Raw genomic sequence first — 25,899 nt, 5'->3', positions numbered from 1 at the left:
TTAAGAATAAAGTGGGGGAGAGCTAAACCTTCAGAGAGGCAGACAAGCCTGGGAAACCAGAAGAGATTGCTCCCTGCACACACATCTCGGACGCCAGAGGAAAAAGCCAAAGACCATCTGGAACCCTGGTGCACTGAAGCTCCCGGAAGGGGCGGCACAGGTATTCCTGGTTGCTGCCTCTGCAGAGAGCCCGTGGGCAGCACCCCACGAGCGAACTTGAGCCTCAGGACCACAGGTAAGACCAAATTTTCTGCTGCAAGAAAGCTGCCTGGAGAACTCAAGACACAGGCCCACAGGAACAGCTGAAGACCTGTAGAGAGGAAAAACTACACGCCCGAAAGAAGAACACTCTGTCCCCATTACTGACTGAAAGAGAGGAAAACAGGTCTACAGCACTCCTGACACACAGGCTTATAGGACAGTCTAGCCACTGTCAGAAATAGCAGAACAAAGTAACACTAGAGATAATCTGATGGCGAGAGGCAAGCCCAGGAACACAAGCAACAGAAACCAAGACTACATGGCATCATCGGAGCCCAATTCTCCCATCAAAACAAACATGGAATATCCAAACACACCAGAAAAGCAAGATCTAGTTTCAAAATCATATTTGATCATGATGCTGGAGGACTTCAAGAAAGACATGAAGAACTCCCTTAGAGAACAAGTAGAAGCCTACAGAGAGGAATCACAAAAATGCCTGAAAGAATCGCAAAAATCCCTGAAAGAATTCCAGGAAAACATAAATAAACAAGTAGAAGCCCATAGAGAGGAGACACAAAAATCCCTGAAAGAATTCCAGGAAAACACAATCAAACAGTTGAAGGAATTAAAAATGGAAATAGAAGCAATCAAGAAAGAACACATGGAAACAACCCTGGATATAGAAAACCAAAAGAAGAGACAAGGAGCTGTAGATACAAGCTTCACCAACAGAATACAAGAGATGGAAGAGAGAATCTCAGGAGCAGAAGATTCCATAGAAATCATTGACTCAACTGTCAAAGATAATGTAAAGCGGAAAAAGCTAATGGTCCAAAACATACAGGAAATCCAGGACTCAATGAGAAGATCAAACCTAAGGATAATAGGTATAGAAGAGAGTGAAGACTCCCAGCTCAAAGGACCAGTAAATATCTTCAACAAAATCATAGAAGAAAACTTCCCTAACCTAAAAAAAGAGATACCCATAGACATACAAGAAGCCTACAGAACTCCAAATAGATTGGACCAGAAAAGAAACACCTCCCGTCACATAATTGTCAAAACACCAAACGCACAAAATAAAGAAAGAATATTAAAAACAGTAAGGGAAAAAGGTCAAGTAACATATAAAGGGAGACCTATCAGAATCACACCAGACTTCTCGCCAGAAACTATGAAGGCCAGAAGATCCTGGACTGATGTCATACAGACCCTAAAAGAACACAAATGCCAGCCCAGGTTACTGTATCCAGCAAAACTCTCAATTAACATTGATGGAGAAACCAAGATATTCCATGACAAAACCAAATTTACACAATATCTTTCTACAAATCCAGCACTACAAAGGATAATAAATGGTAAAGCCCAACATAAGGAGGCAAGCTATACCCTAGAAGAAGCAAGAAACTAATCGTCTTGGCAACAAAACAAAGAGAATGAAAGCACACAAACATAACGTCACATCCAAATATGAATATAAAGGGAAAGAATAATCACTATTCCTTAATGTCTCTCAATATCAATGGCCTCAACTCCCCAATAAAAAGACATAGATTAACAAACTGGATACGCAACGAGGACCCTGCATTCTGCTGCCTACAGGAAACACACCTCAGAGACAAAGACAGACACTACCTCAGAGTGAAAGGCTGAAAAACAACTTTCCAAGCAAATGGTCATAAGAAGCAAGCTGGAGTAGCCATTCTAATATCAAATAAAATCAATTTCCAACTAAAAGTCATCAAAAAAGATAAGGAAGGACACTTCATATTCATCAAAGGAAAAATCCACCAAGATGAACTCTCAATCCTAAATATCTATGCCCCAAATACAAGGGCACCTACATACGTAAAAGAAACCTTACTAAAGCTCAAAACACACATTGCACCTCACACAATAATAGTGGGAGATTTCAACACCCAACTCTCATCAATGGACAGATCATGGAAAGAGAAATTAAACAGTGATGTCGACAGACTAAGAGAAGTCATGAGCCAAATGGACTTAACGGATATTTATAGAACATTCTATCCTAAAGCAAAAGGATATACCTTCTTCTCAGCTCCTCATGGTACTTTCTCCAAAATTGACCATATACTTGGTCAAAAAACGGGCCTCAACAGGTACAGAAAGATAGAAATAATCCCATGCGTGCTATCGGACCACCACGGCCTAAAACTGGTCTTCAATAACAATAAGGGAAGAATGCCCACATATATGTGGAAATTGAACAATGCTCTACTCAATGATAACCTGGTCAAGGAAGAAATAAAGAAAGAAATTAAAAACTTTTTAGAATTTAATGAAAATGAAGATACAACATACTCAAACTTATGGGACACAATGAAAGCTGTGCTAAGAGGAAAACTCATAGCGCTGAGAGTGCCTGCAGAAAGAAACAGGAAAGAGCATATGTCAGCAGCTTGACAGCACACCTAAAAGCTCTAGAGCAAAAAGAAGCAAATACACCCAGGAGGAGTAGAAGGCAGGAAATAATCAAACTCAGAGCTGAAATCAACCAAGTAGAAACAAAAAGGACCATAGAAAGAATCAACAGAACCAAAAGTTGGTTCTTTGAGAAAATCAACAAGATAGATAAACCCTTAGCCAGACTAATGAGAGGACACAGAGAGTGCGTCCAAATTAACAAAATCAGAAATGAAAAGGGAGACATAACTACAGATTCAGAGGAAATTCAAAAAATCATCAGATCTTACTATAAAAACCTATATTCAACAAAATTTGAAAATCTTCAGGAAATGGACAATTTCCTAGACAGATACCAGGTATCGAAGTTAAATCAGGAACAGATAAACCAGTTAAACAACCCCATAACTCCTAAGGAAATAGAAGCAGTCATTAAAGGTCTCCCAACCAAAAAGAGCCCAGGTCCAGACGGGTTTAGTCCAGAATTCTATCAAACCTTCATAGAAGACCTCATACCAATATTATCCAAACTATTCCACAAAATTGAAACAGATGGAGCCCTACCGAATTCCTTCTACGAAGCCACAATTACTCTTATACCTAAACCACACAAAGACACAACAAAGAAAGAGAACTTCAGACCAATTTCCCTTATGAATATCGACGCAAAAATACTCAATAAAATTCTGGCAAACCGAATTCAAGAGCACATCAAAACAATCATCCACCATGATCAAGTAGGCTTCATCCCAGGCATGCAGGGATGGTTTAATATACGGAAAACCATCAACGTGATCCATTATATAAACAAACTGAAAGAACAGAACCACATGATCATTTCATTAGATGCTGAGAAAGCATTTGACAAAATTCAACACCCCTTCATGATAAAAGTCCTGGAAAGAATAGGAATTCAAGGCCCATACCTAAACATAGTAAAAGCAAACCAGTTGCTAACATTAAACTAAATGGAGAGAAACTTGAAGCAATCCCACTAAAATCAGGGACTAGACAAGGCTGCCCACTCTCTCCCTACTTATTCAATATAGTTCTTGAAGTTCTAGCCAGAGCAATCAGACAACAAAAGGAGATCAAGGGGATACAGATCGGAAAAGAAGAGGTCAAAATATCACTATTTGCAGATGACATGATAGTATATTTAAGTGATCCCAAAAGTTCCACCAGAGAACTACTAAAGCTGATAAACAACTTCAGCAAAGTGGCTGGGTATAAAATTAACTCAAATAAATCAGTAGCCTTCCTCTATACAAAAGAGAAACAAGCCGAGAAAGAAATTAGGGAAACGACACCCTTCATAATAGACCCAAATAATATAAAGTACCTCGGTGTGACTTTAACCAAGCAAGTAAAAGATCTGTACAATAAGAACTTCAAGACACTGAGGAAAGAAATTGAAGGAGACCTCAGAAGATGGAAAGATCTCCCATGCTCATGGATTGGCAGGATTAATATGGTAAAAATGGCCATTTTACCAAAAGCAATCTACAGATTCAATGCAATCCCCATCAAAATACCAATCCAATTCTTCAAAGCGTTAGACAGAACAATTTGCAAATTCATCTGGAATAACAAAAAACCCAGGATAGCTAAAGCTATCCTCAACAATAAAAGGACTTCAGGGGGAATCACTATCCCTGAACTCAAGCAGTATTACAGAGCAATAGTGATAAAAACTGCATGGTATTGGTACAGAGACAGACAGATAGACCAATGGAATAGAATTGAAGACCCAGAAATGAACCCACACACCTATGGTCACTTGATTTTTGACAAAGGAGCCAAAACCATCCAATGGAAAAAAGATAGCATTTTCAGCAAATGGTGCTGGTTCAACTGGAGGGCAACATGTAGAAGAATGCAGATCGATCCATGCTTATCACCCTGTACAAAGCTTAAGTCGAAGTGGATCAAGGACCTCCACATCAAACCAGACACACTCAAACTAATAGAAGAAAAACTAGGGAAGCATCTGGAACACATGGGCACTGGAAAAAATTTCCTAAACAAAACACCAATGGCTTACGCTCTAAGATCAAGAATCGACAAATGGGATCTCATAAAACTACAAAGCTTCTGTAAGGCAAAGGACACTGTGGTTAGGACAAAACGGCAACCAACAGATTGGGAAAAGATCTTTACCAATCCTACAACAGATAGAGGCCTTATATCCAAAATATACAAAGAACTCAAGAAGTTAGACCGCAGGGAAACAAATAACCCTATTAAAAAATGGGGTTCAGAGCTAAACAAAGAATTCACAGCTGAGGAATGCCGAATGGCTGAGAAACACCTAAAGAAATGTTCAACATCTTTAGTCATAAGGGAAATGCAAATCAAAACAACCCTGAGATTTCACCTCACACCAGTGAGAATGGCTAAGATCAAAAACTCAGGTGACAGCAGATGCTGGCGAGGATGTGGAGAAAGAGGAACACTCCTCCATTGTTGGTGGAATTGCAAGCTGGTACAACTTCTCTGGAAATCAGTCTGGAAGTTCCTCAGAAAATTGGAGATTTCACTATCTGAGGACCCAGCTATACCTCTCCTGGGCATATACCCAAAAGATGCCTCAACATATAAAAGAGACACGTGCTCCACTATGTTCATCGCAGCCTTATTTATAATAGCCAGAAAATGGAAAGAACCCAGATGCCCTTCAACAGAGGAATGGATACAGAAAATGTGGTACATCTACACAATGGAATATTACTCAGCTATCAAAAACAACGACTTTATGAAATTCGTAGGCAAATGGTTGGAACTGGAAAATATCATCCTGAGTGAGCTAACCCAATCACAGAAAGACATACATGGTATGCACTCATTGATAAGTGGCTATTAGCCCAAATGCTTGAATTACCCTAGATCCCTAGAACAAACGAAACTTAAGATGGATGATCAAAATGTGAATGCTTCACTCCTTCTTTAAATGAGGAAAAAGAATACCCTTGGCAGGGAAGGGAGAGGCAAAGATTAAAACAGACACAGAAGGAACACCCATTCAGAGCCTGCCCCACAGGTGGCCCATACATATACAGCCACCCAATTAGACAAGATGGATGAAGCAAAGAAGTGCAGGCCGACAGGAGCCGGATGTAGATCACTCCTGAGAGACACAGCCAGAATACAGCAAATACAGAGGCGAATGCCAGCAGCAAACCACTGAACTGAGAATAGGTCCCCTATTGAAGGAATCAGAGAAAGAACTGGAAGAGCTTGAAGGGGCTCGAGACCCCAAAAGTACAACAATGCCAAGCAACCAGAGCTTCCAGGGACTAAGCCACTACCTAAAGACTATACATGGACTGACCCTGGACTCTGACCCCATAGGTAGCAATGAATATCCTAGTAAGAGCACCAGTGGAAGGGGAAGCCCTGGGTCCTGCTAAGACTGAACCCCCAGTGAACTAGTCTATGGGGGGAGGGTGGCAATGGGGGGAGGGTTGGGAGGGGAACACCCATAAGGAAGGGGAGGGAGGAGGGGGATGTTTGCCCGGAAACCGGGAAAGGGAATAACACTCGAAATGTATATAAGAAATACTCAAGTTAATAATAAAAAAAAAAAAAAAAGAATAAAGTGGGGGAAGAAGGAGGGGGCCTCTTTATCCTAATTGAATAACTGGGTGGCACTTTTGATGCGGCATTCGACCCTTTCGCTTTGCACTCAGGTTTGAAGAGATCAAAAACATGCTTTCAAGATGCTGAGGGCTGACAAGGCTGGGAATGACCGTCCTTCCGGGAAGAGATACCAATCTCCACTGTAATTAGACCTATATTAGGTTCAAGGATCATATTTTTAGACTTATTTATTTTATGTGTATGAACGCTTTGCTTGCTTGTGTGTATATACAGCATAGGCGTGCCTGGTGTCATGGAGAAAAGAAGATACTGTAAGACTTTGGGAAGTTACCGATGATTGGTACCTGCTATGCGGGTGCTAGGAATCAAATTCTGGTCCTCTTGAAGAACAGCCAGTGCTCTTGGCCACTGTGCCTTCTCTCCAGCCCCCAATCCAAAATGTTGTAAGGAGGAGCTTAGTTCTCTCACTTTCCCTCCCTCCTCTCTTACCTCTTGTTAGGTTATTTATGTATTTAATAGTGCAAAGCAATACGCACTACCACTGTTGGGGAGAATCAAAACAATACCAGATGCTAGCATCTGTCTAGCTGAGGGGTGGTATTATTATTATTATTATTATTATTATTATTATTAATTTTAGGGAGTGGTCTCGGGAATTCCACAGCAGTGATAAAATCTTGAGTGAGATCTCAGGTAGAGAGGTGATTTGTAAAGAATATTGACAATGTAGAATCTACCTTCCATTCATCCTCACCCCATCTGTTAGCGCACTGAGTGAAGCCAGACCTTCCAGGCAGAGTGGACGGCTAGCACTAAGCCCAGCTCTTCTGGACTAAGTGACGCTATTTCCAACTAAAGCAGCTCATGGACCATGACAGTTGGATGAACACAAGGGACTAGAAATGATACGACATTTAACTCTGCCAACGTGGAATAGAACAGACGTATATTTTAATACCTTTTACGCATTATCTTATTATTCATGAAAACAAGCTCAATATAACAAATGCAGAGATGCAAAGAGAATAAATAAAACTCTCCTGTAATTACAGCACTCGGAGATAACCGCAATTGACATCTGGATGCTTAAACGTCCCCATGTTCCGTGCACGTATATAGCATGTACGTGTGCATATGTACAGGTTTGCAAAAACTGGATTATAGGTTATTTAAATTGTTCTACTTAACATTATTTACTGTAAGCACATTGCACATCAATAAATGCTGTATACAACTTTATTCTAAAGGCATTTTAAAGCGTTGTATTAAATATTTACTATGATTTATATATTCGGTTCCTTATTTTGAACATCTGGCTTACTATTTTCTTTTTCTTCTCTTACAGATTAAACTGCAAAGACCCTACTTTCCTTTTAATCCCCTGTATCTGTAATTATGCCATTAGGATTAATTTTAAGAAATATGATTAAGGTTTGCTAAATGAAAAGCAGAAGTCACTGCTATGAAATAATCAGAGACACCAAGGCCATGACTTACAAGTCAAAACGTTAAGGTCCCTTGTACCATAATACTAGAAGCACAAGGACCAAATCCACATGCCCCAGCAGAAAAGACGAGACTGTACACAAAGATGGGACCCTCTTTCATTAGAAACCTTTGGGCACTTGTTTGGGATTTCAAGAACCACCGCCATTACTAATAAAGAGAGTACCCCAAAGGCCAAGTGTTCTTGTGAAGGACTCATTTCTCCAGGATGAGACACATGTGAAGCTGCGCAGTAACCCAGGCAAGCCAAGGTCAGGATCCAGCACCTTGCCTGGCATTTACTGACAGTGAATGCTAGACATGTTTAGACATGTAAAATATTAGGTATTGGTTATTTTAATGCCTGTCTATGCTCATATTAGGAAATGGATAATATATAACTAATATAACTGTAAAGTGTGTGTGTGTATGTGTATTAACACATTTTGTGTTATGTAGATAGACATACAATATTAAGGTTACAAAATTGTGTTTAAAACACAATACTGTAATTTCAAGAAATGAGGTGATGCTATTGTTCCCTCTTTTTACCTTGTTATTATAAAAATAGTGTCAAACGGAGGTGATGGAGATTATCCGTAGACAAAATAATACATAAATAAATAAATAAATAATAAATAAATGTCAATGGAAACTGAGGCTAATTATTAAAAGTGTTTTGTATATGTTGCCATAATCTTGATATGCTTGAGTCTATAGTCTGTATAGATGTGTGATTTTGTTTGCTTGTGTGTGCATTGTCCTTCCATAATATTCTTTTCCAACTTATAACACATTTGCATATAGATCTGCCTGATTTTCTACAACTGACTGCAGTCCCTGATATTTTGTTATCATAAATACCGCTACAAATAAAAGTCTAGGGGGGTCAGGGAAGTATGTCAGGAAATGAAACTGCTAATCATACAACCTGAGGTTGACCCCCTAGAGCCCACATAAAAAGCTACATGTGCTGATATAAACTTATAACGCCAGCCTTCCTACTATGGCCACACATTCACACAAATGCACACAGAGACACATACAGAGAAACAAATACATGCATACATAAATGCATACATACATGCACCCCTACATAGGTACATACATAATTTTAAAATAAAAATTTTGTTAATGTGGCACTGCACAGCCAACTGTAAACAACTCTTTTATTTATTCAAACAAAATTATTTTTAAAAGACATGGTTGATTGAAAATTAAGATTAAACACTCATGGACCAGTAACGCAGCAGAATGTTTCAGCCAAATGTTCCTGTCTTGGTGGGCTCGGAATCTGGGGCTGTGATCCTGAAGGGTAAGGAATGTCACTATCCACTGTGGGAGAAACAAAGGACTCAGTCTCTGAGAGAAAGACTGAAGAAGGCTTCTCTGCTTTGTACAGGAAGTTGGCAAGCCACTCCTGACCACTGTGTAGGGCTGGGGACTATCTGCTGGGTCACAGCCAAACACAGGAAGATGAGTATGGTCCAGACCACACCAACAGAGCCAAGGCTTCAGATGGCTCCACGGATAGTCAAGATCAGCACAAGTCAGAAGGCTCAGTTATACGCAAAGTCCCAGATGGATCTTAAAGACAGGAGCAACTAAATCTAGAAACAGAATAGAAAACTCAGTATTTCCTGATAGGTTCCCACCAGCTCCAGTGGATAGTCCCGTCCAGTGATCACACAGGTAGCCCTGATTAAATAAAATGGGGCATAAAGCAAAACCGAAAGTTATGAGTCTCAGAAAGAATGAATCAGTCGAGAGGAAGAGAGGTTGATAAAAGAATGTCGAGAGATTGAGAGAAGACCAGACAGCACCCACACTGCATTATACGCATGTATTAAGTTGTCAAAGAACTAAGTTTGTTAATAATTAAAAGAAACAAAAATCAACATTACATGATGGACAGAAAGGGGGAAGATAAGCAGAATGGAAAGGTTAGGTGAGGCCAGAGTGATGAGTCAGCAGTTTAGGGCACTTACTATACTCTTCTAGAGGACCCAGGTTCAATTTCCAGCACCCACATGGTAACTAACAATTCTCTGTAACTCCAGTTCTAGAGGACCTGACAAGCACTTCTGACCTCTGCAGGCAAAACACCCATACACATAGAGCAAACCAGAAGTAATAAAATGTTTAAAGGTTAACTAAATAAATAGGTAGAATGTAGTCAAATAAATAATTTGTTTATGATAGACAAAACACTGAAAATATCTGACATTTAAACTGGACATGGTTGTGCATGCCTCTAATTCCGGGAGGTAGAGGCAGGGGGATCAGAAGTTCTGCTACCTAGCTAGCTCAAGTCAGTCTAGACTACATGAATCTGCATCACAAACAATTAGAAGTTCTGCCTGCAGACCCCTGACAAAAGAAATCGCTACATTAAAATTGTGTTAAAGGGCAGACTTGGATCTCACACCTTTAATCACTGCACTCAGAAGACAGGAGGCAGAGTGGTAGGACAGTCTGGTCTACAGAGTGAGAGAGTTCCATGACAGCTAGAGTTATCTCAAACACACTGACAAACAAAAAAATGAAAAGTAGAAAGAAAGGAAGGAAGGAAGGAAGGAAGGAAGGAAGGAAGGAAGGAAGGAAGGAAGGAAGAGTGAAACTTAAATTTCCAAAAGAGTGGTCAGAGATTTGCAACATCACACCATTTCCAGTGTCTGGCAAGCAATGAGCTAGCTTTCTGAAGTTTCACACCTTGAAATACAGCTTCCCCCACTCTCCTAGTTTAATTTCTTTTGCTATAATAAATAACTGACCAAAACCGACTTACAGGAGCAAAAGGTTTATTTCATTTTATGCCAAGGAAGGAACTCTGGGCAGAAACCATAGCAGAAGACTGGTGTGCTCAGCCACCCTACAGAGAGGCCCCACCTACCTAGGGGATGGTAACACCCACAGTGTACTCAGCCCTCCACATACAAGTCCATAGACCAGTCTGATGGAGCCAATTCCTTGATTGAGGTTCCCTCTTCCCAGGTGACGATTTATGTCAAGTTGACAGAAACAGCAAGGAAGGATACTAAGGCATATGGCTCTATAGCTCGCAGAATGAGTCGTGTGTTCAAAGTTCTCCCTCTTTAGCATTTTTTTCCTACATTGCATAAACCTTTGCTTATTGAAAAGAACATCACTAATTCCCTCCAGTTATCCCTGAAGATCTGGACATTTCTCTGCAAAGTCATGACACTTGTTGAAAGCTGGGACTCAATAAGCAATGAGACCAAAATTTCAGCTATATTCATCCCATATCCACACCCTGTGTCCTTACTACCCTACATGGCCCAGACGTTCGAGAAGCACATTGAGACCAAGAGTGGCCACCCACGTACCTCCTAGGAACTAGAAATAATATTTATTATTCTGTGAGTTCATACGCACCCACACGTGTGCAGGAGCCCATGAAAAGCAGAGAGGGCATCAGATCCTTTGGAGTCACAATTCATTCATGAACTGGGAATGGAACCCAGGTCCTCTAAAAAGAGCAGTGAGTGCTCATAACCCTGAGGCAGCTCCCCATCCAGCTGCTTGCTTTTAGGTTTGGAACAACTGATGACTGATGACTGATGACTGACAACTGACGACTGACTGTCCTGTCACCAGTCTCGCCCAAACATCCCCGGCCCTAGCAAACATTTTCAAACAAGACGTAAATACTTCTCCAGCAAGATAGTCCTTTCTGCACTTTAAACAGAAGCATAAAGCTACATTTTGTAAGTTAGATTTTAAACCAAGAATGTCCTGGGTGGTTCCAGATACACACAGGTAAAGTCACGTAAAAGGAAAAGAAAGAACCAGGGAATCACCTGAGGCAGAGACTGCATGAATCAGTCTCTTCATTTCTGCTTCCTTGGGAGCTAAGTCCCCACCAAGGAGCCTTGGGGCCGACTTCAACCCAGGAACTAGCCCCAGACGTGTTGAACAGTGAAGCCATTACTATTGATCCTAGACCTGCAGGAGAACGTGAGCCACACTCTGCCTGTTATGTTTATGAAATAATATTCCCAAATGAAACAAATGAGAATCGATGCCTGAAAAAAAATGCAGAGGATGAGAAGGTAATAAAGGGGCATTGTGAAGACTCCACACCACCTTCTCCACGGCGTTCGTCTGGCCATTACCGGCACAGGAGTGCATCTCAAAGCTTGTGCAAACATTTCTCTAAAAGCCCTTTCACATCTATTGGTTTCCCCCCCAAAACTTTGATGCCCTGAAAAATCTAATTATTAGTGGTAACTTTAAAAGATCACAGTAATTTATTTTCGTCAAATGTGACTAAAGATTAATGGATACAATCAGGAATAATTTGGTAAAAACATATCAAACACAGAGAAAGCAAAATTTGTTGTTAAGTGAAGCATCAAATATAATAAAAGAGCAAATTCCATGAATAAACGGCAACAATGCGCAATTCATTAACCAAAGGCCCGTGGTTATTTCACACTTCAGAGGGCCACTGATATAATCAGAAAGCACAGAAAGAGTGTAAATACAGACTACCTTCAACACCTCCTTGTATGTTTTAATTATAAACATTATGCCCATCCCCTCTATAAATCATAAACCTAGAAAAAACATTCAACTAGTAATTCTAAAATGGCAATCGGTATGTCACAAAGTACTACATGTGTTTCATTTTATTAGATATCAACTATAAAATGCACAGAAACTCAAATCATCATTATCATCATCAGTGTTACTACCCCAATGCCCCAATCACTACTGAATGCTTACTTCAATGCTCAAATTAAAAATGCAGCAGTTTATATCGACTATTTCTCACATGCTCAGAGTTTGCTCATAACGATACTCAATTCATTCTGGTAGTGTTTTAAATTAAAATAAAAAACAAAACAAACAAACAAACAAAGAGACTGAAGATATAGTTCAGTAGTGATGTGCTTAGCAGGCCCCAGGCTCCAGATTTAGAATCCAACACACATGCAGAAACACAAAAATAGCCAGACATGCTGTCACATGCCTGAAATTCAAGTATTTGGGAGGCTAAGTCAGGAGGATCTAAAGTTTAAGGCCAGGTTGGGTGACCTAGCCAGACACGTTTCATAAACAAGTATGTGAAGTGACTAAGAAAGAAACTCACCATCAACCACTGTACCCCGTATGCATGTGCATCCTGCACACAAATGCACATGCAGGCATACAACACACACACACACACACACACACACACACACACACACACACACACACGAGGAGGAAGCAAAGAAAGCTTCATCACTTATCGAAAAGAAATAAGGCAGTGTTTTCCATTGACAAGAATGAATGCAAACACATGAAGAAACTCCACTGCTTTTTGGAAAAAAGAACACTACAGAAGAGTAGGCGTGGTCATTCTTGTCTGTCTTTTTAAATAGAGAGAAAGTACACGACAGGTGACACTTTTCCAAAGGAGAAGAGAAATGAGGAGGCTGCGGTGGGTGACTGTTTCATTCCAACCCACCATGATCGTCTAACCACCATGGCTTTCCTGCGTCTCCATCTGCTACCCTGCCCTCTCTCAGCCTCCAGACCCGTCTCAGCTTCTGTAGCACTCTCATTTTTTCTGTTTAGTATGGATAACTGGTCAGTTTACAGTTCGGGATTACAGTCTACCAACTTCTCTGCTTCTTAACAATACCGGGTGTCTGTCTAGATCAGTTCTAAGTGCAGGGTCCCTTTCTTCTGCTCCACAACCTTTGCCCCTGTTTCTGGCTCTGGGAAACAAATTTCATCTTCCTGTGCTAACTAGGGCACACCCGTGAGAGCCCTTTCCGCATCTTCCCAGGGCAGATGGATCCTCTCTTCTTCCATGCATATTAAACTTCCACCATGCACTGATGGCCTTCTGGATGCTACTTTACCATGGCATTTGTCTCCGGAGAGTCTGTGCCTATCTCTGTTGCTTCCAAATTACCAGCTCCCCTTTCATCTCTAGAGGCCTAACTCAGGAAAATCAAGGCCATCAGGTGGCACACCTCCTGCCTCTCAACTCTTCCGTCAATCTTTCTTCTGGCCTTGGTGGCCCAAGCTACAGATCCTGCTGCCGCCTCCCCACATACACTTCCTCCAGCATATTCCGTGCAGCCCCCCAGCATCTGTCTTGCAGCCAGGCCCCTGTCCAAAAGCATTCTTTGCCTGGGAAGCTACTACATGTGCCAGTAGTTTTTCTGCTCCTGACCACTCTGTCAATAAGAATATGCATACCTAGCCCAACGGTGGTGGCACACGCCTTTAATCTCAGCACTCAGGAGGCAGAGACAGATGATCTCTGTGAGTTCGGGGCCAGACTAGTCTACAAATTGAATTCCAGGACTGCTGCCAAAGCTGTTACACAGAGAAACCCTGTCTCAAAAGGCCACAAAGGAAAAAGAAAAATGCCTACTTATATGTTTATAATGCCTCTGAATGAAAGGTGCGTACTCTCTGCCATGTGATCCGTGCACAAAAGCTCCCCAAGGGCTCTGACTATAGATCATCTGTGTGTTCTCTTCCACACAAACTACGCATGCAGTAAGTACTCCAAATATTTGCAAAACTGAGATTAAAAGAAAGATTATATGTTATATAAATCAAGAAAATAACCGAGGATAAAAAAAAAAAAGTTTCCTAACTGACTCCTGCTAGACAAAGGACTCTCTTTGGCACAGAAGATTGTCACCTATATTAATTCCTTCAAGTAGAGCAGTCTCAAGTATAGCCTCTCATAAAGGTAACTGTCCACTCTCCTGCCCAGGTTGATCAGAAAGCTAAGCTCAAGTTGCCTTGTGATAACTGTAAACTGCTCTTCAAACCTGTTTTAGCGTGTTTGACTATAAGTCCCCCCCCCCAATTATACACCATGTGGAGGCATGACAGTCTATGAAAACAGGAGTCAATGTGGTAACAAGAGTAGACTCCAGTGTGCCTACATGTTAAATTTATCACGATTCAGGGTAAACAGAAAAATACTTAGGCTATAAGGTATACACGAAAATTTTCAGGAATGTAGAATTTGATTTTCAAATAAATCTGTGAAAGATAAACGTCTATTTATAGTTATATTTAAGTTTTAAAACTGTTTTGAGCGCCTAGATTTTGAAAATTTGCAAGAACGTTTCAAGGAGGATCATAACTTAGAGAACACCAAATGAATGTGAGCTCATGAGGCAAAAGATACGAGGCATTCGAAAGGAGGGAAGAGGACTTGTTCTTCAGGACTCACCTCTGGTGACGGCGTCTAGCGCACAGCCACATCCTGTGGCTCCTCCTCCAATGACGAGGATGTCAAATTCCGATGTGTTCTGCAGAGTCATGAGCTGAGCTTCTCTGGAAGGAGGCTCCCTGTTCACGGGCTCTGAGAAGCATGTTGCTGCTTCCACATACGCCAGGCTTACCTGAGGGGAAGCAGACACCAGGAATGTCAATGAGCAAAGCATGCTGGATACTGTAAAGAAGTTCCTAGTGGGAGTTGGGGATTTAGCTCAGTGGTAGAGCGCTTGCCTAGGAAGCGCAAGGCCCTGGGTTCGGTCCCCAGCTCCGAAAAAAAGAACAAAAAAAAAAAAAAAAAAGAAGTTCCTAGTGGAGATGAGGGTCACCAAGGCTAGCTGACAGTCCACATGCAGTCTCGAGATTTCTTCCTGTGGGTCTCAGGGTTTTTTTTTTACCCACAGAACAAATGACTGGTTGCAAATTCAGTGTCTCAGCTGTTAGACTTTTATATATAGCAAAGTTTAATTATTTCTGCCACTTAATAGTAATAATAAAGCTAGGCATAATGCCGTTAAATTCCTTGGTTGTTTATCAATATGACTCATCAACAACCCAAATCAAAAATGTATGCTTTTTTTCCCCAAATGCTTGCCCTAGTATTTGTGTTAGAATGCATCAGATCATCCCAATACAAGTATTTGTAAGACTCTTCCCTCGATCTACACCCAGGACAACCACTAGCAGGATTGGGCCACTATGCTGACCAACATCTAGAATTCCAACACCAAGGAAACTAAGGCAGAAAGGCATTCTAGGTTAATAGTGAATCCTGGATCCAGACTGCATTACACGAGAGATAACTTATTTAAAAAAAAAAAGTATATGTATTATACATACACATTATTATATGTGTATGTGTGTATGTGTGTATGTATATGTCGTCACAATCAGAAGTCAAGGTTAAACATACAGAAAGATAGGTAGTTGGGTTTCTTTTTTCTTACTATACTGTAGATTCATTTAACACACACAGTGAAGAGGATTGACCCATATGTCTCCATTAGATCTCAAAGACCACAAATTCTGTTTCTCTCTATAGCATCACAAGATCGGCGCAATGAAGACTCTTCTCCCACTCTGACATAAGTCACCTAGGCATCTCTGAATGAGCAGGGGCAAGTTTGCTCAAGAAGAGGAGCTCTCAGGTCTTCTGAAAAATGGATCTTTCCTTGTTTCTAAAAGATGGCTTGGAATAGTTTATGCAGCCCCAAACTGGCCCCAAACTGACCTTAGGCTTACAAGTGTTGATCTAGCAATGGTCACTGCTCTCTTACATGAGGATTATTCCATTCATTCAAGATAAGGAATTTTTTTTTCAATTCAGAGAAAATGAACTATTCCCTGTAATTGGATTAATTATCATCAAGTCAGTTGTATTTCTATGAAAATAAAGCCAAAAGTCTAGAGAAAGTTAGGAAAGCCTTGTCTCCAGCCACAGGGACTCAGCTTGAGTCTCCACACCCCTGTCTTAGAAGTCTGACAAGCTGAGTTCAATCCCCAGGACCCATGTCAGAGGGGAGAACAGACTCCAACAAACGGTCCTTTGGCCTTCATACTCACAACATAGTGAATTAATTTTTAAATTATTAATTCAAGGGCTAAAACTTTTAAATCCCATTCTGCATATGACTCCTATTTGCGTATTAATAACTGTTTCCTCATGTAACATGACAAATTAAAAAAAAAAACAAAACTGCTAGGTTCTTCTAGCTTTGGTCTTAGTCTTCCCCAGCTAATGAAAAGAAAATAGAGCACATGGAGAAATGGTATATACACAGACAGACAGACAGACAGAAAGGGCAAATGCCAACAAGGGGGGTGGGGCACACTATGACCACTGGGGTAGGGAGGGGGAGCTGCACCATGACAGATGGGAAGGATTTGGACATGGGACTGACAAGTGACTAAACCGCCAGAGAGTTTTCACACATCAACAGAATTGCTGACATTTTCTGCCTTGTAAGTTTTCTAGAAATAGTTGAGGAATAAGTTTAAAGACCATATTATGGTATAGTTCATTAGAACTTGTTAATTTCTGAAAACTCCCTCCTCTGGTCTAACTTTAGTAAAGCTTGAACTAGCTCCCCTTTAGTGGATGAGTGAGATTGGGGGAGGGGCGGTCATTCCCATTGCCTACACGGTTCCTGACCTTTTGTGGGAACAGTAGTCTCAGTCGTCTTAATCTCAATATTAAAGACACCTCTTTCATTTTAGTGTGGTAGATACCAGCCTTTGATTTCAGCCCCAAGAGTCGGGGAAGGAGGAGGATTAAGAGCAAGGCCAGCGGACTACAGGGCAAGATCTTGTCAAAAATAACAACGATGTTTCCATAGGTTTCCAATAGCTCATGTTTCCAACATGCATCCTAACAATTCTTTAAAGATTCTTTAAGCCCCTAAACTACTCAGCCGTAGTATTTACCCACTAAGCTCACTGGTATCTAGATTTTTACATAGCCACCATCACCTACTTCATCACAAGGCATGCCCCTCCCGCAACACTACCACACCTGATCACATACAACTGACTGTCCGCTCAGCTCAGTATCCAAGAAACGTTTCTCCTGCTTTGTGTGCCTTTCTTTGTTTCCTTTGGATAGCACTCAACTGCTATGAGTGACTGGCATGCCTCTTAGGAGCCTGTCCTCTATTACCTAATCAAGATAATCCCCCATCTCTGAGGGATTCCAATTCTCATCTACCTGAAAACTGAGATTAACTAGCATCATACCTGGTGAGTGTCTAAACTGTGGTGTACCTCTGCAGTGGAATAATGAACGGTGAGTGATTTTACAAAGAACTGGTGATAAAGAGACTCCATGAGCCTCGAATTCAAACTAAAGGCTGAGTTCACATTCTACCAGAGCACAAGCACCTAGGCAATACATGCACGAGTGCCCTTGATGCAATACAGAGTGGTCACTGAAAACAATGACTTGCCCCGCACAGAAAAACCAACCAATCTCCGTGCTAAGCAAAAGCGGCCAGACTCAGGCATCTCTGTACTCCATGACTGTGATCATTCTATATAATGTTAACTAAAAAGGCATGGGATCAAAAATCAGATCAGCGATCGCAGGCCTTGGGGAAACCCTGTCTACAAAGGGCACAAGAAACACCTTGGAGATGACAGAAAGGTTCTGTCATTTAACTGTGGTTATAATTACATAACTGAGGGTGTTATGAAGAGTTAGTTTTGCTACATTTAAGCTGTTGCCCAAATTGTACATTAATAAAAGTGACTTAAAAATAATGACCAGCTGTGGACTGAGCACGTATGTTCTAGGTGGGTTTATAAGGTGTTTGCTTTTTTCTTTTTCCTGCTCACTGAATCTTCATAGCAAACCTGAGTGAGGTTGTGTTATGCTCTCCACTTAGGAAGCTGGTGCTGAGATACAGAAGTTATCCCAAAACGGTGTGACCAGCTCACAGCAGAATTGGAATTGAAGCGTCACAGCTTGGCAACAGACACCAAGTCCTACACTGCTCTACTGCGCTGACTGTACAGAGAATCTTAAGGAAATAAATACAAAAGCAAGCTAACTAGCTACAACAGAGTGAAATAATACCACTGGCGAGATGCAGAAAACTTTTAATATTGTGGGTGTAGGGGGAAGGTATCCCAATTGTGGCAGAAGTTGTACTGAGGAGTTCCTCCGATTTAAAAATATATACTTCTATACACACACACGGTGCTATTGAGGGTGACTTATTTAATTTCTGACGCTACTTTAAAATAGTGTTTTATTTTTGTTTATTTCTTTCCAAAAAGCTGGAAAGTGTTGCAACTGAGAAGCTAAGCACCATGCTTATTTTAGAGGCAGTAAACACAGCCTAAGGCCCTACTTAGAATTATGACAGGAGAAAGACTCATTTTGGCTCCATGCGGCTTTTGAGTAACAAAAATACATCTGCACTGTACCTTCTCTAGAATATGTTGATTTCAGGGAAATAAAGGGGAGGAATAAGAGATAATAAAAGCAGTATTGGTAAGTAAAGACACTTTTAAAAAGGGGTCTTTTGTGTTCCACTCCTCACAGATCTGTCCTTTCCTTGGTCTCCCTCTCCAAGCCTGACAGTTTGATTAGACAGGAATCTGACAGGAATCTGGGAGGTGAGCTCTCCTGGCGGATGCACCCAGAATGTCCGAACTCACCCGAGAGACCAAAATGCTCATGAGATCTGCAGATGCTGGACTCAGCAGCACTCGCTCAACAAATCACCAGAGAAGTCCCTCAAGCCTTCTTCTACAGGAGACAAAAGGATACGGTGGCAATTGTAATAGTACTTGCAGGGTGTTAAAGACAGAGAAAAGGCTAAAAGGCACAGGGGACTCTGTGTGTGTGTGTGTGTGTGTGTGTGTGTGTGTGTGTGTGTGTGTGTCTGTCTGTCTGTCTGTCTGTCTGTCTGTCTGTCTGTGCATCTGTGCATCTGTGCGTCTCTGTGTGTGTAGTGTTAAATTAGAACAGTGCTCACCCAGTAGCACATGCCTGTAATCCTTACACTCATTTGCTAGAGGCAAGAGAATCAATCAGTAGTTCAAGGCCATAGTCAGCTATAGAGAGTTCAGGGCCACAGTAGTTATACAGCAAGGAAGGAAAAAAGGAAGAGAGGAGGGCAGAGGAGAAAGGAATGAAGGAAGGAAGGGAGGGAGGGAGGGAGGGAAGAAGGCAGGAAGGCAGGAAGGCAGGAAGGCAGGAAGGCAGGAAGGCAGGAAGGCAGGAAGGCAGGAAGGCAGGAAGGCAGGAAGGCAGGAAGGCAGGAAGGCAGGAAGGCAGGAAGGCAGGAAGGCAGGAAGGCAGGAAGGCAGGAAGGAAGGAAGGAAGGAAGGAAGGAAGGAAGGAAGGAAGGAAGGCAGGCAGGCAGGCAGGCAGGCAGGCAGGCAGGCACAGTCACAGAAGGCGTCTCATAAATCCTGGCCAAGCTTTCCTATGAAGGCCAGCTAAATCAAGAGTAGTGGACATCAGCTGGAAGACACTAGAAAAGGAAGCAGGAATAGCATGTGCTAAGTCTAGAATACACACAAGTCTGCTCTTTCCTGTCATCACACTACTCTTGAAATCTGGCTTACATGTCCAACTTTAAAAACTGCACAGTTTCACAAAGTTCCAAACTGAGATTAACCTAAGAAAACTGAGTGCTAACAGCTGTGGCCTGTAGGTAAGGCAGGACCTGTAAGCTTCAGGGCACTCACCTGAGTTACCCATCCCACCAGTCTGTCGAATGGAGTCATGTGACTTTGCTGTCCCAAGCCTAAACCCAGAACAAAGTGAGAACTTCCAAATGAAGGATTAGCTACTTAACCTGACCACTGAAACCAAAGGTCTCTCTACCTACTGCGGAGGCAGAAGGATAGAAGGCCACCATGGGTAACTTGTCTTCAAAAGTGAGCTCTGGACTGTGACTCGGTGGTTATGGTCTTGACAGACATGTGAACACCCTACATCCAATACCCAGTACCACAAGAAAAATTAAAAATTCCTTCAGCATTATGACAGAGACATGCATGGTGTTTGGCGAGATCTCAGCAGATAAGCACACATACTGATAAGCAGAGGACCCATTTTAGTTCCCAGCAGAAACATTAGGTGGCTCAAATCTCCAGGTATTTCCTTCCAGCTGGAGGTGGATCTGTCAGACTCTGGTTTAGGAGGGCACCTGCCTTTATGTGCAGATAGACAGATGCAGGCACAGAATTAAAAATAAAGTATCCTCCTTTTAAAAAGATAGAGACTTGCATTTACGTAGAGTTGGAAGCCAAGTTCATGACCCATAGAGACCAAGAAAGTGTTTCCCCTAACCAGGATTCCGAATGAGATCAGTGTTACTATGTCTGAGCAGTATTAGACTTGCAAATTAAAAAAGAAAAAAAAATTCCTAGACATTTGTAACTTCGGGTGAGACCGAAAACAAGATCTAATAATTAGTGTCTATTTCTGAAAGAAGTGCATATTTAAAGACCACAGGCAATTAACAGCCAGGCTGTCCTGTAATCATGTACAATAATAATTGGAGTATAAAGTAGGTTTCATGCAAATCACTTCAGACTGCGACAATCACTCTCGCTCGCTCGTCCATATTATGCCATTCAATCAATGGAATTGGTTAGACTGGAGAGAAATTGCTTCCTGTTTGTTTTGCCGTCACCGAAAAAGACTAAGCCCCTATCAGTGTGCGCCTGGAGGTGAAAGTGACAAGCATCTTCATACGGTTCCTCTTCAGAAGTTGGAAAGCTCTTGACTTCCGGGGTCCTCTTGTAACTAAATCGATGACCTTTCTTGGATTTACATGACAGTAAGCAACTTGTTTCAGTGTAAGCAGATCCATGAGGACTTCATGTTTCCCTCTCTAGCCAGTTAATACAGGGTAACTCTCATTTCCACAGAAAACCAGACAAGTTTGTGGCTATGTATTAAATGTGTCGTAGTCGACTGTAAGCCAAAGTGAATTCTTCCTCCCTGAAGTTGCGTGCAGCATGAGAAGTGACAGGCAATGTCCTCTTCCTAGGCACTGAGAACGAACCTCTCACGCTGTAGAGTCTATCTGTGGTTGTGATTCCTTTCAGATGTGCACGGAGCCCTCTGCAACCAGAAGATACTCATGCAATCAATTACCAAACCTTGGGGTGGTACAGCAGAGGGTCATGCAAGTCCAGTCTCCATGAAACTGTCACTTCCCCGATAGTACGCAATGTAAACTATGGATTGTTAGAGTCAAGGAAGGGGAACTGCCAGAAAATGAAAAAGTGTCGACTCTGTCTGGACTATTCAACTAAATTAACACCATTAACTTGCAGGACTAAACAGAGGCTTTGAGGATGTCGCCTATGGGTTTCCAATAAATAATCTATTTTCCTCTTTATAATTGAATGTATTATTATCATTAGTATGTATGTGCACGGGCCAGAGCATGCAAGTGGGGGCTGAAGGACAACTCTGAGAGTCCATTCTCTCCCTCTTCTATGGGTTCCCGAAATTGAACTAAGGTCGTCAAAATTCATGGCAAGATCATTTACCTTCCTACTGTTCCTTTTTAATTCTCCCATATATTGCATCCGGACTACAGTTTCCCCTCCTTCCTGCCCAGTCTCTCCCTCCCACCAGCCCTCTCCTCCAGATCCACAAGCCCTTCCGACTCCCATCAGAGAAGAGCAGGAAAGGCGGTATCCTTTTATGTAATTCTTTTCCTTTCTTTTTTTCTTTTTCTTTTCTTAAATAAGTAGTAGTGGCACAGGCCTTTAATCCCAGCATTAGGGAGGCTGAGGCAGGCAGATCCCCGTGAGTTCTGAGATCAACTTGGTCTACAAAGTGAATCCCAGGACAGCCAAGGCTGTCTAGCGGAGAAGCCCAGCTCAAAACAAAAAAAAACAAAACAAAAGACAAACTAACAAACAACAACAACAAAACCAAAAACCAAAAACAAAAAACAAAAAAACAAGTGGTCTAGGAAATTGAACTAAGGGCTTTTAACCCTGTAAGAAAAGGCCTTGAAGGATGTGCCTAGCCTCAGAGACTTGATGGGCCAGGGTGAGGGATTACCCAGGAGAGCTCCCAGCACTCAGAGGAGAAGGGAAGGGAGGACAGGAAGAATTGTGGGAGCAGATGACCAGGAGGGAGGCAGTGAACAGTATGTAAAGTGAATAAGTAAATAAATAAATTAATAGTAGTAGTAACAAAATAATAATAATAATAATAATAATAATAATAATAAATTAATGAATAAAAAAGCTCTCTAACCACAGATCTACACCCCAGGTCCCAGGAGGTATTCTTTGACCTGAAAAGAAACTAAATTTATTACTTGAGCACATAATTGAAACTTAGAACCTGATTCATTTTGATTCCAAATACATTCATTATCCCTAGATCAACCGACCACTTTGTTTAGATTTTTGAGACGGGGTCTCTCTATTGCACAGCTCTGGCTGTCGTGAAACTCACTATGTTAAACCAGCCCGGACTCAAACTCCCAGAGATCTGCTTGCCTATGTCTCCCAAGCACTGGGATTAAAGACGTGCACCACCACAGGCCTTCTACGAGGCAGAACTTCCGGTGCAATTAGTGAAGTCTAGAAATCCTACCACATCCTCTTAGCCCACAGCCAGTCATGCTGGGCAGCCACAGAGAGGACCCAGATGAAGCAGCACCCGGCCCTCTAGCTCTCCTTAAGCCACTGACCTGGAACTGAAACAGGGCTCACTGGCCCCCTGTCCCTCTCAGATGAGTCCCATACTGACGCACTGAGTCAAGTGACCAGCCTACTATACTTGAACCTTCTGCTGAAAATAATTCAAGTTCAAAATGAAGTGCACACTCTCCCTCTCTGTGGAGACGTCATGAAATACAAGAGACTTAGAAGTCTCTTTTCTGTCCATGCTATTGTACAATTAAAGGTAGGAAAGCTTTTGCTGAAAAGTCTCAGATTCCAAGAATAAGGTAAAAATCGGGTCTACCTCACTTTAAAGTATCTTTTATTCTAAACTGGGAGGTGGGAGATACCTAGAGAAAGCTTTCCAAACACAAAATACATAACTATAATGCCGGGTGGATGGAAAAGAAACAGAAGTAAGAGGGCTCTCCCAGGGCATTTATAGAAAGTTCCCTCTGTCCCACAATATCCCTAAAAAGTTTTTTTAAAAGGCCTTAAAATGAATAAATAGTTGAAATGAAATGCAAAGTCAAATCAAAGTGAATGTCAATGCTGCTCAGTTAGCAACAGCCTAGCAGCTCACCAGCTGTCAGCGCTAATCCTAGCTCAGCCGTTGACTCACGGGGTGACCTATAGAAGTACAGTTAACCTCGCTGATTCTGTGTGCCAGCCACAAAATAGCATCCCAAACTCCTCGAAGGCCCAGTGTGAGCTATAACTTCAAGTTGCCGCCGAGGCCCCACTTTCGAGGGCTAAGTGTTAAGTAAAAACCAAAATTAGACAGTAGCTTGATAGGATGCTCTTCAGAGAACATTCCCAGCTCTGTCTGCTGCATAATTTCAGTGCTTTGATGAGGCATGTCTCATAAGAAACAGTCTAAACCATATAGAGTGGTTAAGAATAGTTTCAACTGGCCTTATCTAAAATACAAAGTATTCCGAAGCCTCATCAAGCTTTGATACCAGGCACATTCCCGACACAGTTGTATTTCTAGGAGGGGGAAAAAAAAGTCTTTCCAGGAATCTATGCAAAGGGTTCTAAATAGGAGAAGCGAGTGAATGATGAATGTCTGTGGTATGAGCCCTAACAATAAAACTCACATTATAAAAAAACAGCTCATTAGTCAGCCAGATTAAAAAACGACATTCAGGACACAGGTAATGGCTGGATGCTTAACAACATGATTCTCTTCTTCCACAGAAATGTAGGCAGCAAAGCCTTACAGGTTACAAGTCCCTGAACCAGAGAAGAAACACGTCCCCGTACTGATCAGTAAGGGCAGTAAGAAGCCTGTGCTGGGAGCACTGAGTTTGGAGTTTGCTTGTTGGAGTGACTGGCTTCCATATTTTAGCAATTCACTTATGGGATTGACATACAACTGTTAAGGGCGGGGGGGCTGGGGAAATGATTCAGCAGCTGAGAACACTTGTTGCTCCTACAAAGGATCTGGATTCGGTTCCCAGCACATGTGTATATTTAAAACCATCTGTAACTCCAGTTCTGGAAAACCCAGCTCCCTCTTTTAGGATCTGTGGGCACCAGGCATGTGTATGTGGCGCAAGGGAAACACTCATACTCATAAAATATCTTTAAAATACAACTGCAAACTCCGTTTGGAAACCTAAGATTCAACTTAACCAAGTCTGTATACAGTCCGTCATTCTGCAACTTCCCCTAGCAGGTGGCGCCTCATCCATTGCAGAAAAATACAAGATACACGCAGTATGGAATATTCTGCTTAAAAATTAAGGGAAGCACTGTATTGGACCACCATAATTCACCCGTTTGTGATAAGGCGATAAGCCAGATCTAGAGAACATAAGCCTACATACATGATCTCATATGTGGAATCTAAAAGAGTGAAACGATAGTGGACTCTCTACTCTCTACTAGAGCCAAGGGGACTCTGAACTGTAACACAGGGAGGAATTGCTCCGATTTGACACTTCAGTTAAGCTCGAAGGAAGAAACAAAATGAAATTGACTAGGAAGATGTGGGTTGTTATTTGGTAAGCTCGCTAAGTTTTGCTGCTGCTGGGGCTGCTGCTGTGCTGGTGTTTTGGGTCTTGTTGTTGTTTGTAGGTGGGATCTCATGCTGCCCAGGCTACAAATCCTATGGTGTAGGCAAGGCTGAGCTTGAACTTCTGATCTTTGTGTCTCTACCTATTTCCCCACCTTGGAAACTTCATTTGACCCAGACTTTTAAAGAGAAAGGCTGCTTGCGAACTATGACAAATGCCTCTGTAAGTGGAAGGCTATTCACGTTAGGGGACAGGTGTGGTCACAAGTTCAGGGCCATTTGTGAACATTCTGGTTGACTCCAGAACCCAAACGCCCTCAGATTAGGAAGCTTCTCCCACTGAAGTTGAATTGATGTTGAGAGTGCTTAAGAGGCAGAGTGATATTCAAAGATGCTCGCCGTAGAAACGGCAAAGCAAGTAGGTACAACTTTTTAACTTTAATGTTGCCAGAAACCCATCTAATGTGTGTCTTCACTCACTTCTCTATTAACAGAGGCAAAAATACGATTATTTTTAAGAAGTTTGGATTCTATCTTCTTATGCCAAAAAAAACAAAAAAACAAAAAAAAAAATAAATAAAATAAAATAAAAAATCCAGGTGTGTTCCAAAGACTACAAATGAAGAAGAAAAGAGGTTCATGTGAATCTAAGGACCTACTGTGTGCCAAATTGCTGGTCTATTCAGCCAGACCGAGAGCTTAGAAGGGGAAAGTATGGGAGAAAAAGAGTCCTTACCCTTCTTTTATTGGAA

At 41.7% G+C, this 25,899-nt stretch overlaps 1 protein-coding gene across 7 annotated transcripts in view; it reads right to left on the bottom strand.

Moving 5' to 3' along the window:
* Positions 1 to 25,899, bottom strand: part of Gpd2 (glycerol-3-phosphate dehydrogenase 2) — a 137,159-nt gene that overhangs the window by 71,717 nt on the left and 39,543 nt on the right. For 6 of the 7 annotated variants that reach the window (XM_039104331.2, XM_039104334.2, NM_012736.2 and 3 more), the window contains exon 3: positions 14,933 to 15,104. In XM_039104331.2, coding sequence (XP_038960259.1) covers positions 14,933 to 15,104 — 172 coding nt within the window. Of the gene's footprint in view, positions 1 to 14,932; positions 15,105 to 19,134; positions 19,227 to 25,899 lie in introns of those variants that run through there. The other variant, XM_039104335.2, reaches the window with a different exon arrangement.

The sequence above is a fragment of the Rattus norvegicus genome, chromosome 3, assembly GCF_036323735.1.
Source record: "Rattus norvegicus strain BN/NHsdMcwi chromosome 3, GRCr8, whole genome shotgun sequence".
In the NCBI taxonomy this organism is placed as follows: domain Eukaryota; kingdom Metazoa; phylum Chordata; class Mammalia; order Rodentia; family Muridae; genus Rattus; species Rattus norvegicus.
Note: the sequence above shows the minus strand (reverse complement) of the source record. Positions and strands in the feature narration are given on the sequence as shown.